A 14,011-nucleotide genomic window follows, 5' to 3' on the forward strand; every position below is an offset into this window, starting at 1 on the left:
TAAAACATTAGCTTTGAATATGGAATGTTTCAATTTTAGATGCCTGTGTATTCTTTGTTAGTTCCCATCATCATCATCATCATCATCATCATCATCATCATCATCATCATCATCATCATCATCATCATCATCATCATCAGGGGCAGCGGTACGGTCTTTGGTTGGCACCCGAAAGGTACCGAGTTCGATCACCCGCCGCTGAGTGGTCTTGAGCAAGTCACCTTGCCCTAACTAAATTTGAGGCGCTGCACTGCGGCTATCGCTTGGGTTATTCCAGTCTTCCCTTAGAATAGACCCGAAAGACGAATCTCCCCTATGGGATGAATAAAGGGAATTATGTTTAATTTATTTATCATCACCATCATATCAGCGGGATCATCATCATCACCACCACCACCACCACCACCACCACCACCACCACCCTAATAATAATGGATAAAATAAATATCAACACATTTCAATGTAATAATCAATCTAAAATCAATCAGTGCTCCTAAAAGACCCTTTGATTTCTTTGTCTAATTCGTTCCATACTTTTGGAGTCCCGACAAAGAAAGATTTTCAGCTAACTATAGTTTATATATGGGAATATTAATCAGTCGTTTATATTGGAATCGGAGTTGTCTAGCAGGTGTATTAGTTCAAAGCGCATTTCCAAGGATTTACCATGCTCAATGAACTTCACAATATTTAATTTAATTTATTCCTCCGGCACGCCATATCGACCATACATCCATTTCGTACAGTGGGTACCGATCGCTGTTTGGAGTCTTTTTGTATTAAAGCTCTTTACAATACCCGTCATTGCTTATAAGATAAGAATACATTCACACCTGAGTCAAGTGCCTGACACACGGACTTAACGTCTGGATCACAATTTTTAACAATCACTGTCACTCATCCGGCCATTGACAAGGCTTGATTTTGTGACAAGAGACACCGTACCACTGAGCGACCGAACAAATAATCACCATCTGCGCCATCGTCATCATCATCATCATCATCATTATCATCATCCTCATCACAGCCGTAACAGCCAGCAAAACCACAATCATCATCTTCGGGTCCGGTCTATCCGTGTGGGGGTGGGGGTGGAACCTGCTAAAGTATTTCATTTTTTAAACAGAAACACGATAATCATCATCATCATCATCATCGTCATCCATTGTCGTCGGCATCGTTATCATCTTGTCCGGGCAATCCGTGTGTGTCTGGGTGTGGAACCTGCTAAATATTATTATTATCTACCTACCTAATAAAAACACACCATTCTTGTTCATTTATTTTTCAAATAATTAAATGAAAGGCACGACCTTTCCCGCACACACAAGAGGCGATGACGACCAGTGACAAATTATGGGAGGTGGGGGCGGCCGACAACTTTTGGCGCGACATAAATATGAAATGTTAAGGTGACAGCGGGATGATGGTGGTGGGAGGGGGGGGGGGGTCTCAACCCTTCACTATCAACAACTGTTTGATGGCGTGTGTGTGTGTGTGTGTGTGTGTGTGTGTGTGTGTGTGTGTGTGTGTGTGATGCGACGAACGATCATAATCAAGGCTGCCAGACAGCCAGATTTCTTCTTGCCCAAGTAGTCAAATAGACCCCAAATAGCCAAACACCACAAGCATTCTGACTCCCTTGAAAAACTCATTTGTTTTGATTAACAAAACAATCGACTACAGTTGGATAAACTTATCTTTTCATTTTTTTTAAATAAAAGATTTTTTTTAAAATGAATAATAATAGAAAAGCGTTTCTTAGTAACCAATTTTGAACTTGGCCATCTGGCAGTCCCCATCATAACCAGCTGCAGTCAAGCCAGCCACAGACATAAGAGAGGGAGGGGTATGTGAAGTTTCCTGTGGCAAACGAGTTACTCGTGTTTTTTTTTTCAAACGAATCACTGCTCGATGACGTCACTGACTCGAAACCCGCTCGAAACCGACTCGATTTTAGAGGACTCGATCGAAAACCCGCTCGATTTGATCGTTTCAAACTCGACCCAGCACTAACTCTTTTATTATGTGAGAGCTGAAAAATAGCTCAATTAAAGTGTTTCAAATGAGGAAAGAAAGGCAGGGAGTATTGTTACATTTTAGAGTTCCTTTGATAAATCACAAATCTTTTAAACTTTAGGATGTTTGATATATATTCAATTAGGAAAGTAAGAGTAATATGAAAAGTATACATGCATATATCTTCCTTATTCATCGAAGAATATAAGTGACAAACCAAATTTGAATGTTACATTGAACGTCTGTATTATTAGTAGGATTCGAAAACTCTACTCGGACATTTCTATGAAAATGTGTAAACAAAGGCAGAAAACGAAAGTAAGACGATGTAGTTGATAGATCTCAGGTTGTGAGTGCCGGCACCTTTTACTTTTAGATGAATCAAAACAGACAATTTCGCCACAATATATACATTGTATCAAAATGCAGAGCGGCAGTAAACCTAAATTTTGGAAACCAGGTTAGTTACTTAATTATTCCAATTATTATTACGATTGTTGTGTAATTTGTAAGATAATAAGAGTTGAAATAATTAACTGAGACGGATAATAATTAATAATTAATAGACTAATTATACTTACTTATACTTATACTAGACGTTTATCTATACTTGATATTTTAAAACTTACTTTAACCTATGAGTATGAGATGAATAAAGACATAATGTACTAGATATTATTAACAAAATGACTTATTAACTTATTGAGAGCAGTGATAGTGATAGGCAATATTAATATGATTCATAATATAAATAAAAATAAATATAATAATTATAATTCATGGTAAAACCGCACATGCTAGCGAAATCTTGATTAGATTTTCATTACTAAAATCACTGTTAAAATTAAAGGTGAAAAGTAAATGACTTTTAACCAGGATCCTTTCTCAACCAACAGGGACAACTGGGCCTGGATTGACAAAAATCAGTGAGGAGAGAAGCACGTCCCACAATGAAGGAGAGAGCACAACAGTAACATTCAATCCTAACAGGAATCTTTCCATTGAGCAACAAAGACAAAGACTTCCTGTTTTTCAGGTTTGTAATTTCAGGAAGTTCATGAATTGTCCAAATTATATAAATCGACTAAAAGAGATCATGAAATTTTGCAATACATATCACAAAATATCATTAACACTCTAATATCTATGTTATAATATGTCAATGATCCACTTGAAAGAGAGAGAGAGAGAGAGAGAGAGAGAGAGAGAGAGAGAGAGAGAGAGAGAGAGAGAGAGAGAGAGAGAGAGAGAGAGAGAGAGAGAGAGAGAGAGAGTTCTGCAAGTTATCTGGTGAGCTATTGCTTATGCAGTGATTTTGTTTATATATTGTGCGTCTTGTACCTCTAACGTTTTGCGTTTTTCTCCTTTCTTTTTAGATGTATGCTCTTCAAAGTAAAATCTTCTCGGTCTCTTTGTAATCCAAATTCACAACAGATTAATAATAATTGAAGTTGAGGATTAAAAATAATATTGTTATGCAATCATTGATCATGGAGCTACTCATATGTCAATCCTATTTACTCTGCTTTTTTGTAATATGTAGACACGAGTATAAGTAAATGCTTATTTCCTCAACTTACATTTTTTTTTCACAGTTTCGAAATCACATTTTGTATCTGGCAGAAAAGTACCAAACTGTTGTTATTGTGGGAGAGACGGGGTGTGGGAAAAGTACTCAAATTCCACAGGTAAACAATTTGATTGAAACTTTTTGTGAACTTATTGATGACGAAGATAATGTAGTAATGTTTTTATATAGAATTTTCCAAAAATAGAGAAATAGAATTGTGTGGTTAATTTTTAAAAATTAGATTTTTTATGCATTATACTGTGTTTAACTCTTATATAATATTTCTATTGATGTAGATGCTCAGAATTGTCAGTTAGTGGAGATTCTCATAGGCTAAAGGTACTGCATGTGCATGTGTGTGTCTCTGTGTTTGTTTGTATTTGTCTTTGTGAGAGTGTATGATATTTGCCTCTGTGTTGTGCGATTCTGTAATAATGGATGTTTCTTTTTATGCAAGATGCTTTTTATTATTTAATTTCTTAGCTCATTAAATTTTTATGTTCACGTTTTATTGTTTTTTAGCATATTATTACATTGAGCGTGTCCTGTTTTAGTGTTGTGGTGAGATGTTACGGTGGGCCTAGACAGCACATATAGGATTACATCTATTTTTATTTTGTAAGGAATTATATCTATTCTTCACTGTGACGAATTGAAAACGATGCCAAGCTTCGTATTTATGGCTTCTCTTATCTTGTTTTGACCACAGGTATATTCTAGATTCACAATCTTTTCACTGCTTGCAATATCATATTGATGGTTGACATACTACCACATTATCTCATTCATCTGTATGAATCGTGCGGCTATGTGGTCTAGTGGTATGACACTCGCTTTCGGATCGGAAGGTCCTGGGTTCGAGCCTCGCTCGGCGCATAGTTGAGTCCTTGGAAAAGACTCTTTACTCACATTCTCTCACCGTACTCAGGTGTAAAATGAGTACCTGGCCGTTAACAGCGTTGTCTTTGTCCGAAAAATTGTACTATCGCCTAACAGGCGTCATGTCTCGTCCTACATATTAAAAGTTGCTGTTGACCAGGGACCCCTTGTAAAGCACATTGAGCACGTTAAGTGGATATTGCGCTATATAAACTCACTTTATCTGTAGTGTTTCATTCATCCTGTTTTGTTGATAAAGGGGAAACCTGAAACGTTCATTTGATCTGTTTTTGTATATTAAATTGAAGCCTACATTCAATTTCACATCATTATTTATTTCTTTGAGCTTCAAGGAGCAACATTTACTTTACTCAATACAATTGAACGCATTCAACAATAGGAATATAGATACATTACAATAACATAATGTGGATTTGACACAGGAACTATTTTTGTCTCTTTTGCTTTCAACCAGTACTTGCTGGAGACAGGATGGGCAGATGGTGGGTTTGAGATTGCTGTTACACAACCCAGGCGTGTTGCTGCTGTCACGGTAATCAAATTACTCATATTTGTTTCTCGTGATTGCAGTCAATGAAAATAAAATTTCAACTAGAGTTGAAGTACAAGATCGAGTTTATTCACCGTTAGAAAAGCACAAAATTTGATGGCAACATACAGAGAGAAAAAAATAGTAAAAAAAACCAACACAACAAGATGGTATTACTAATATTTGTGCTAAAAAATAAACTGATACCATTAATACACTCCCTCTCGCAAAAAACAAAAACAGGCAAAAAAAAACAAACAAGAAAAAAAACCCCCAAAAAACCAAAAACAACGAGGATGGTATATTTAGTAAACATAAAAACGTCAGAAACAGTGATGATGAATAAAGTAATTTACAAGTAGAGCATATTATGCCTTACAACAAACTGTTCTGTTTCGATCTGTGGTAGGTTAAAATTTGTATCATACTAACCCCCCATCCATCAGTCTACTTGACTGTAAGTTGGTCACTGGGCGGGCCAAATATTGGATCCAATGAAAAGTGTTTTTTTAATAGAGTAACATCTCATCCAGAGAGTAGCAAGCATCTTTCAGTCACTACTTCATATCCTACGGCTCTGTGGGCCTTATGATTCCTATTGGTAATTGCGTGAAGAACCTCTTAGGATATATTTTGTGGTTGAGCACTTTACACTTTCTTTTTTGATTATAAAATTGAGCTCTTGTATAGCGCAATATCCAATAAATGTGCTCAAATTGCTTTACAAAGGGTCCCTGACCAACAGCAACATGTAACATGAAGACTGAGGCGATATTTCAATTTTTTTTTTCGGACAGAAAACAACGCTGTTAACGGCCAGGTACTCATTTTACACTGGAGTACGGTGAGAGAATGTAGGTAAAGAGCCTTTTCTAAGGACTCAACTATGCGCTGAGCAAGGCTCGAACCTAGGACCGTCCGATCCGAAAGCGAGTGTCATACCACCAGACCATATAGCCGATTATGTTTGTAAGGTTATTTATATTTATGTTTATAATTCGTATTACTGGAATATGTCTTTGATTTTTTAAAGGGAAAGTACAAAATAAACAAACAACAGGTTTTTTTATTATTATGATTATTTTTGAAGTGAATTTAATTTATTTTATTGCAGGTGGCAACTCGCGTGGCGGAGGAAAGAGGTTCGATCCTCGGAGATGAGATCGGCTACCTCATTCGATTCGATAATTGTTGTGATGATAACAAGACAAAGGTCAAAGTAGGGACTACGTTTTATTATTGCTGTATTTATTGTCAAGGATAGCTAATTTTCTTCGAGTAACATCAGCTTTGGTTTATTCTTTTACTGTTGTGTTTTGAAAGATCATGTTTTCTCATTTGTCTGTTTGTTTGTTTTTTAGGTGTTTAACGGCGCTTTCGACACTATTTAGGTCATTTAAGCACCCGTGTTTTCTCATTTATAAACATTTTTATTTAGAAATGAAGAAACGACGATCTTCAACCCAATTTAATTCTGTGGTGTTTTAGAACTTTTATTTATGCTCCCCCCTCCACACCCCCCCCCCTCCCCCTGAACTTCTCTCCATTTTTTAGACTACATCATTTTAAGGATTTTGAAGTATTATCTATTCATTGAGATTGTAAATTGTTGACCTATTAAAGTTAACCGTAACGATAACAATTTTTATCTCTTAAAAACTACGAATTTTTAGATTTTTAAGTTAGCAGGTCTGCTTTGAGGTTATGGGCTCAAAGGATAATTAAGGCTACTTTTTACATGACAAGTAGAATATTATTATTGAGCAAGTCACCTAGCCTTAGCTCACTTTGTAGTGCTGCACTGCGGCGGATGCCTGGGTTATTCCAGTCGTCTCTTGGAATAGACCCTAAAGAAAAATTTCCACTTTTGGATGAATAAAGAGAATTTATTTTTTTATTTTATTATTATTACTTTGGTCATTTACTTACTTAATCCTCTTCGGGCCTTGAGGCACATAGGGCATCCACCAGACATCTCCATTTTGCGATTGGCTGCTTTTGCGGTGGCTGTATTCCAGGACAGGCCTGCTTCCTTTAATTCTTTCTTCATGGTCCTTCGCCAGGTTTCTTTGGGTCTTCCCCTCTTTCTCTTCCCATCTGCTGTCCAGTACAGTGCTGTCTTGGGAAGTGACCCTTTTTCCATTCTGGCCACATGACCCAGCCAACGCCATCTTCTTCTTTTTATTTGGCTTTCAATACAAGTGCAGTCAGCTTTCTTTAATAGATCCACTGTTTTTTATTTTTGTAGGCCAAAATAAATTAAAAATTCTTTTTAGACACTTGTTCTGAATTATTGTCCTAGAGATTTTTGCTGCTTTTCAAAATTGGAAAAAAAAAAGGTATAAAAATGAGCATTACAAAGATATTTTTATTCAACTACCATTAACATGTAAAAACTAAAAACATTAACTTTGATACTACGCGTATAATTTGTCTCAGAAAAAATGTAATAAATAGGCATGGGGTAAAAGTAACCCGGGTAAACTACAGATATAGTCGGTGTTAGGGTTGAGTGAGTTAACACTATATAAATACCAGAATAAACTCCCAACTCCCCAACATGCCTTACGGCTGCGAGGAACTTTTTAAAACTCCCAACAATGTGTATTATTGATTTCCTGATCCATTCCATTCTGTCGGTTATAGTTCATGACGGATGGCATGTTGATAAGGGAGATCATGAAAGACCCGCTGCTGAGAAAATACAGGTCGGTACGAATATTAAACTACTCTTCATCAAAATGGTTGTCTGATTTTTAAAAATTCTTCTATTTTATCGTCATTATCATCATCATTATCGCTTAGAGTCTGATGTCTCGGAGTTATAGCGCTGTATATGTTTTCAGCATTATTATTATTTATCATCATCATAATAATACTTTATTGCATCCCAAAAAGGATATTTTTGTACAGACGTGTTATAATTTACACAATAAGGTAAAAAGATCATGGAAATGTGATATATATATATATATATATATATATATATATATATATATATATATATATATATATATATATATATATATATATATATATATATATATATATATATATAAACCAGGAGCAGTTCCACAACCAGAGCCGCGCTTTATATGAAAAATTTCAACACTGTAAAATAGTTAAAACTGTCACTATGAATTGAAAATTGAAAAGATTGCAAAACAAATAAATGATCAATATCGTCATCATCATCATCGATATCTTCATCAACACCATCATCATTATCACGATCATCATCATCATCATGTTATTAAATACATAATTCATTTTATCGACAGATCTCCACCTGAAAATCTATAGCACTTGTAGCTTTTTCCACTGACCTGTCATTTTCTTCTTATTTTAATATTGTTTCATCATTCTCATACCCAGTATGATCCTCCTTGACGAGGCCCACGAACGCTCCATCAATACCGACATTATCATGGGACTTTTGAGGAAAATACAGAAGAAAAGGAAAGATTTGAAACTCATTGTGGCGTCCGCTACACTTGATGCCGAGGTAGGTCTTGGCAATGAGAAAAATGATTTGTTACAAAAGTGTCCGGATACAACACGATATCAAATCCAATGAAGGCATGAAAGATCCCTGGATTTGTGCAGCTATGTGGTCTAGTGGTATGACACTCGCTTTCGGATCGGAAGGTCCTTTGTTCGAGCCTCGCTCAGCACATAGTTGAGTCCTTGGAGAAGGCTCTTTACTCACATTCTATCACCGTACTCAGGTGTAAAATGAGTACCTGGCCATTAACAGCGTTGTCTCTGTCCGAAAAAATTGTAATATCGCCTAACGGGCGTCATGTCCTGTCCTTCATGTTAATTATTGCTGTTGGCCAGGGACCCCTTGTAAAGCGCTTTGAGCACGTTTAGTGGATATTGCGCTATATAAAAAGATCAATTAAAAATTTAATTATTATTTCACCCTCTTTAGTAATGATAAAGAGTGGTTACTAGGTTCCTTTATTAACCCATGCTTGTGTACTGGAACCGTATCAAGGAGGGGTACTACTTTTTTGGAGGCCTTGAACTTGACATAGATTGCAGACGATAAACTAAGGGGAATAATCGATGACATAATTAGACGTGCAAGAATACAATCAAATGGTTTGTCTATTAATGACATTAACTCTTGATCAAAGGTACCATTAAATAATTACACAATTTCTGAATTTATTACAGAGTAATCTTTGCTAACTGTTATCTTTAAACGGGAGGTGTAATATAATAAAATAATTTAAAAACTTTTGTTGGCTTTTGGCACTCGTTCTTGATAATAGCACTCCTAAAGTCTTGCTATGGTCAAAATTTTGATGCCAAAAACCAAAAACTGTATATTAAACTTTACCAATCTAGTGAGTGGCACCCCACATTCAACAAAGCTCTGGTGTAAAGTGAGTACCTGGCCATTAACAGCGTTTTCTCTGTCGGGGAAAAAATTGTAATATCGCCTAACATGTCTCATTCTACATTTTACGTGTTGCTGTTGGTCAGGGACTCCCCTTGTAAAGCGCTTTGAGCACATTTAGTGGATATTGCACTATATAAAAGCTCAAGTTTTTAAAAAAATGGTATTATGGTTGATACCCGTTTAACTGTTTCCTTTGTTTTCTTTTGACAGGAAATGAGAGATTTTTTCAACTCTAATGAGACAGATGATAAAGAGTAAGTCTATGTAGCTTTGATTTTGTTATCATTGCGGCTATGTGGTCTTGTGATATGACACTCGCTTTCGGATCGGAAGGTCCTGGGTTTGAGCCTAGCTCGGCGCATAGTTGAGTCCTTAGAAAAGACTCTTTACTCACATTCTCTCACCATACTCAGGTGTAAAATGAGTACCTGGCTTTCAACAGCGTTGTCTCTGTCCGAATAAAAATTGTATTATCGCCTGACAGGCGTCATGTCTCGTTCTACTTGTTACATGTTGCTGTTGGTCAGGGACCCCTTGTAAAGCGCTTTGAGCACATTTAGTGGATATTGCGCTATATAAAAGCTCTAGTTTTTTTTTTTTTTTTATCTGTTGTTTTCCGTATTTATTTTATTATTTTTTCAATTTAATAAAGGTCTCTATTTATCAATTCCTTATAACAAATGAATCAATACATTTTATTCAAGATTCAAATTCTGCTTTAAATATCCTGTTACTGAAAACGTCAGATTTATAAGCTTTTCATGTGTGTAATTATTTTTTTGAGATATTAGATTTCATGTTTTGATTCATGCCAACAAATTTTGAAATAATTTTGTCTTTGATGTTGAATAATTATTTTATTTACTTTTCCATTTAATGTTTGGAAAGAATTGTGATTCTATTTAGTTTGCTGAAACATTTCCTATGCTCGGCGCATAGTTGTGTCCATGGAAAAGGATCTTTACTCACCTTCTCTCACCGTACTCAGGTGTAAAATGAGTTCCCAGGCCGCTAACAGCATTGTCTCTGTCCGAAAAAAAAGTGTAATATCGCCTAACAGGTATCATGTCCCATCCTACATGTTAAATGTTGCTGTTGTTCAGGGACCCCTTTTAAAGCGCTTTGAGCACATTTAGTGGATATTGCACTATATTTTTTAAAAAAGCTCAGAGCTCAAATGTCGCCACTAATTGTGCTGCTTTTTTTTCTTTCTCAGGCAAGACACAGCGGCTATCATGACCATTGAGGGCAGGGAATACCCAGTAGATGTACATTACACTCTAGAGTAAGTTGTCAATGTTTATACTGGTCACCTAGTTTGTAGTGTTCTATGATAAAGGAGGAAAAAGCCTGGGACGTTATAGAACTAAAGGGTTTGTTTTTTTCCGTTCATTTAATAATAATAATAATAATAATAATAATAATAATAATAATAATAATAATAATAATAATAATAATAATAACGATAATAACAATAATAATAATGATTACTATATATTTCTGTAGTGCCTAAGCATCCACTTTAAAAGTGTTCTGCAGTGCTTTACAATTATCTCAAACCCATAAAACACACACACACACACACACACACACACACACACACACACACACACACACACAGAGAGGCCTCAGATTTATATATATTAAAAAAAAAACAAACAAACAAACAAAATCAATCAAAAATAAAATGCCCTGTAAATTCCTGAAAATCAGAAAATTGTCACATGGGTTCAGTTTTGACAGATGATGTACACTATCCTATTTAACAAGCATTCAATATTTGTATTTAAAGGTTAACAGTTTCTCAAAGCATGACGGTGACGTCTGTCAGATTCACCATTTGCTGGATGCCAATTTAAGAGTTGTCAGTTTATTTTATTTTTGGCTTAGTCCCGATTATCAGTTGGTAGAGTATTCACTTCACATGCAAGGGATTAAGATCAACCCTGTGTGAAGTAGACCTTTTTTTCTGACCTTACTGTCCAATATAGAAGATATCACAGCCAGAGCAAGGAAATCCCAGCAGTCTTCAGCATACCTGTCAACCTTTCCACTTTTGGCGGAATCATTTCTATTTTCACTCTTCTTACTTTCTGCTCTTCCCAATAAATTGTCTAAACAATTCCGATTTTCAAAAATGATGGTAATGGTAAGAAGAGAAAAAAATTGAAAGGGGGGGGGGGGGATAAAAAGGTGATATTTTTGGGGGTTTTAGATAAGAACATGCTCCCCAGAACATTTTAATCTTTATTTGAAGTAAATCAGGTGATTTTCCACGAAGTTATGGTCAGATGTATAGGAAAGGTATCCAGCAACTTTTCTCAAATTTCATACTTTTTCAACTTGACTATCTGTAAAAATTATTTAGAAGTGAAATTAAGCTTTGATATTTCCCGAAGATGTACAAAAAGGGTTGATTTAATCATTTATGACGAGAACTCTTTTTTAAAATAAATATTGACCTTCTAACTAAACTTGGCAATATTTCAGTTCAACACTTTTCACCATCCGACTGATTATGTCATTCCCTGTAACATATATTCTTACTTATTATAAAAAAAATAAATTATGCTTTACTGTATTTGTTTTTATTGACTCTATGAATCCTTGATTTGGCTATGAATTATTATTATTATTATTATTAGTATTTAAAAAAAAAAAAAAAATTTTTTAAATTTATTTATTTTTTTAAATTTTTTTTTTTTTTTTAAATTTTTTTTTTTTCACTTAAAATTGATAATTTATATTGTAAAGTGCCCAGAGCTTGTGTTTTACATGAGAATGAGCGCTGTATAAATGTGTATTATTATTATTATTATTATTATTATTATTATTATTATGCTGTTTTTTATTTGTATTGCTCAGAATTTTATTTCAATGTCATCACTTCTTTCCATTTCCAGCCCCGTTCCAAATTACGTCAATACGACGGTGGAGACTGTGATGAAAATCCACCACAACGAAAAGCCTGGAGACATTTTAGTCTTTTTGACGGGCTTGGTAAGATTTTATGTCTGTCACGGTTTTTAGTACATTTTGTAGATGAAATACAGACCTGCCTACCATTACGAAAAAATTAGGAAAATTACGAAATTTTGACTGACATGACTTTAAAAAATCGCTCCCTGCTTCCTTCTAAAACCCCTGTTACTGAAAATTCTACTGTACAATCTTCAGCCTGAAGCTTTGGCCGTTAACAACGTTGTCTTTGTCCGAAAAATTGTAATATCACCTAACAGGTGACATGTCCCGTCCTACATGTTAAATGTTGCTGTTGACCAGGGACCCCTTGTAAAGCGCTTTGAGCACATTTAGTGGATATTGCGCTATATAAACCTCAATTTAGATCTCAAAGTCATTAAAACTTATTGAAAATGTAACTTGATGCATCATTTTAAGGATTTTAGAAAGTGTTATTAAATCCTTGTGAAGGTAAATTGTTGAATTTTAAATTTAAATATAACTACTACAATTTTTATCACCTTAAAATTACAAATTTTAAAATCTTCCTCGAAGGCTGATCTACTATAAGGTGTTAGTTAACACGCTAGTTTAAGTTTTAAAAAAAACAAACAAAAACACCCAAAATACTTGAAATTTTATATAGCGTAATATCCACTAAACGTGCTCAAAGCACTTTACAAAGGATCCCTGATCAACAGCAACATGTAACATGTACAAGGAGACATGATGCCTGTTAGGCGCTATTACAATTTTTTTTCGACAGAGACAATGCTGTTGACGGCCAGGTTCTCCTTTTACACCTGAGTAAGGTGAGAAAATGTGAGTAAAGAGTCTTTTCCAAGGACTCAACAATGCGCTGAACAAGGCTGGAACTCAGGACTTTCTGATCCGAAAGCGAGTGTCATACCTCTAGTCCGCACAGCCGCTTGTTCAAACTGTAAAAAAAAATAAAACAAAAAAACAACAAACTAACAAGCTATACTGTTGTGAATAATGATATAACTACGAAAAGGAAAACTCCCCAAAAAGTCTTGCATTTATCTGTTTTTTTTTCTTCTTAAAGTCTTACAGATTTATTCATCTGTATCGACGTGTTCATATATATACAGGTCTGACATCCAAACCTCCTTATGGGCCTAGTTTAACATTGTTGTAATGGACAATATTCTGCGTCACTTTTTAAAGATATCCATTACAACAATGAGCCCATAATGAATTGGGTTATCAGACCTGCAAATAAGTGCACGTCGATCTGTATGTTATGTATGTGCGAGTATTGCCAGATTGTTTTACGTATACCGTATTCATCCACAGCACGAGGTTGATGATGTGGTCTCCAAATTGATGTAAGTTTGTTTTTTAATCATTATTATTGATGGATGGTGGGGTCTTTGAACTCCCAGGTGGGCAGGAGGTCACTTTCTGTGTCTTCTATCCCTGGGTGGGTCCTTTTGACCTCCCATGGTGGGTAGGAGGTCACTTTCTATGTCTTCTATCCCTGGATGGGTCCTTTTGACCTCCCATGCTGGGCAGGAGGTCATTTGCTGTGTCTTCTATCCCTGGGTGGGTCCTTTTGACCTCCCATGGTGGGCAGGAAGTCACTTGTTGTCTTCTATCC

At 35.5% G+C, this 14,011-nt stretch overlaps 1 protein-coding gene across 1 annotated transcript in view; it reads left to right on the top strand.

Moving 5' to 3' along the window:
- The first annotated feature begins 2,094 nt into the window (after positions 1-2,094).
- LOC144976677 (putative ATP-dependent RNA helicase DHX35) overlaps positions 2,095-14,011 on the top strand; it is a 129,142-nt gene continuing 117,225 nt past the window's right edge. Inside the window, exons 1-11 of the mRNA XM_078921014.1 lie at positions 2,095-2,479; positions 2,916-3,055; positions 3,615-3,707; positions 4,944-5,021; positions 6,133-6,237; positions 7,665-7,726; positions 8,394-8,523; positions 9,640-9,683; positions 10,646-10,714; positions 12,333-12,429; positions 13,708-13,739. Of these exons, the coding sequence (XP_078777140.1) occupies positions 2,443-2,479; positions 2,916-3,055; positions 3,615-3,707; positions 4,944-5,021; positions 6,133-6,237; positions 7,665-7,726; positions 8,394-8,523; positions 9,640-9,683; positions 10,646-10,714; positions 12,333-12,429; positions 13,708-13,739 (887 nt within the window). The 5' untranslated portion in view covers positions 2,095-2,442. The remainder of the gene's footprint in view (positions 2,480-2,915; positions 3,056-3,614; positions 3,708-4,943; positions 5,022-6,132; positions 6,238-7,664; positions 7,727-8,393; positions 8,524-9,639; positions 9,684-10,645; positions 10,715-12,332; positions 12,430-13,707; positions 13,740-14,011) is intronic.

The sequence above is a fragment of the Berghia stephanieae genome, chromosome 7, assembly GCF_034508935.2.
Source record: "Berghia stephanieae isolate SIO BIC M18660-M18661 chromosome 7, UCSD_Bste_1.3, whole genome shotgun sequence".
NCBI lineage: Eukaryota > Metazoa > Mollusca > Gastropoda > Nudibranchia > Aeolidiidae > Berghia > Berghia stephanieae.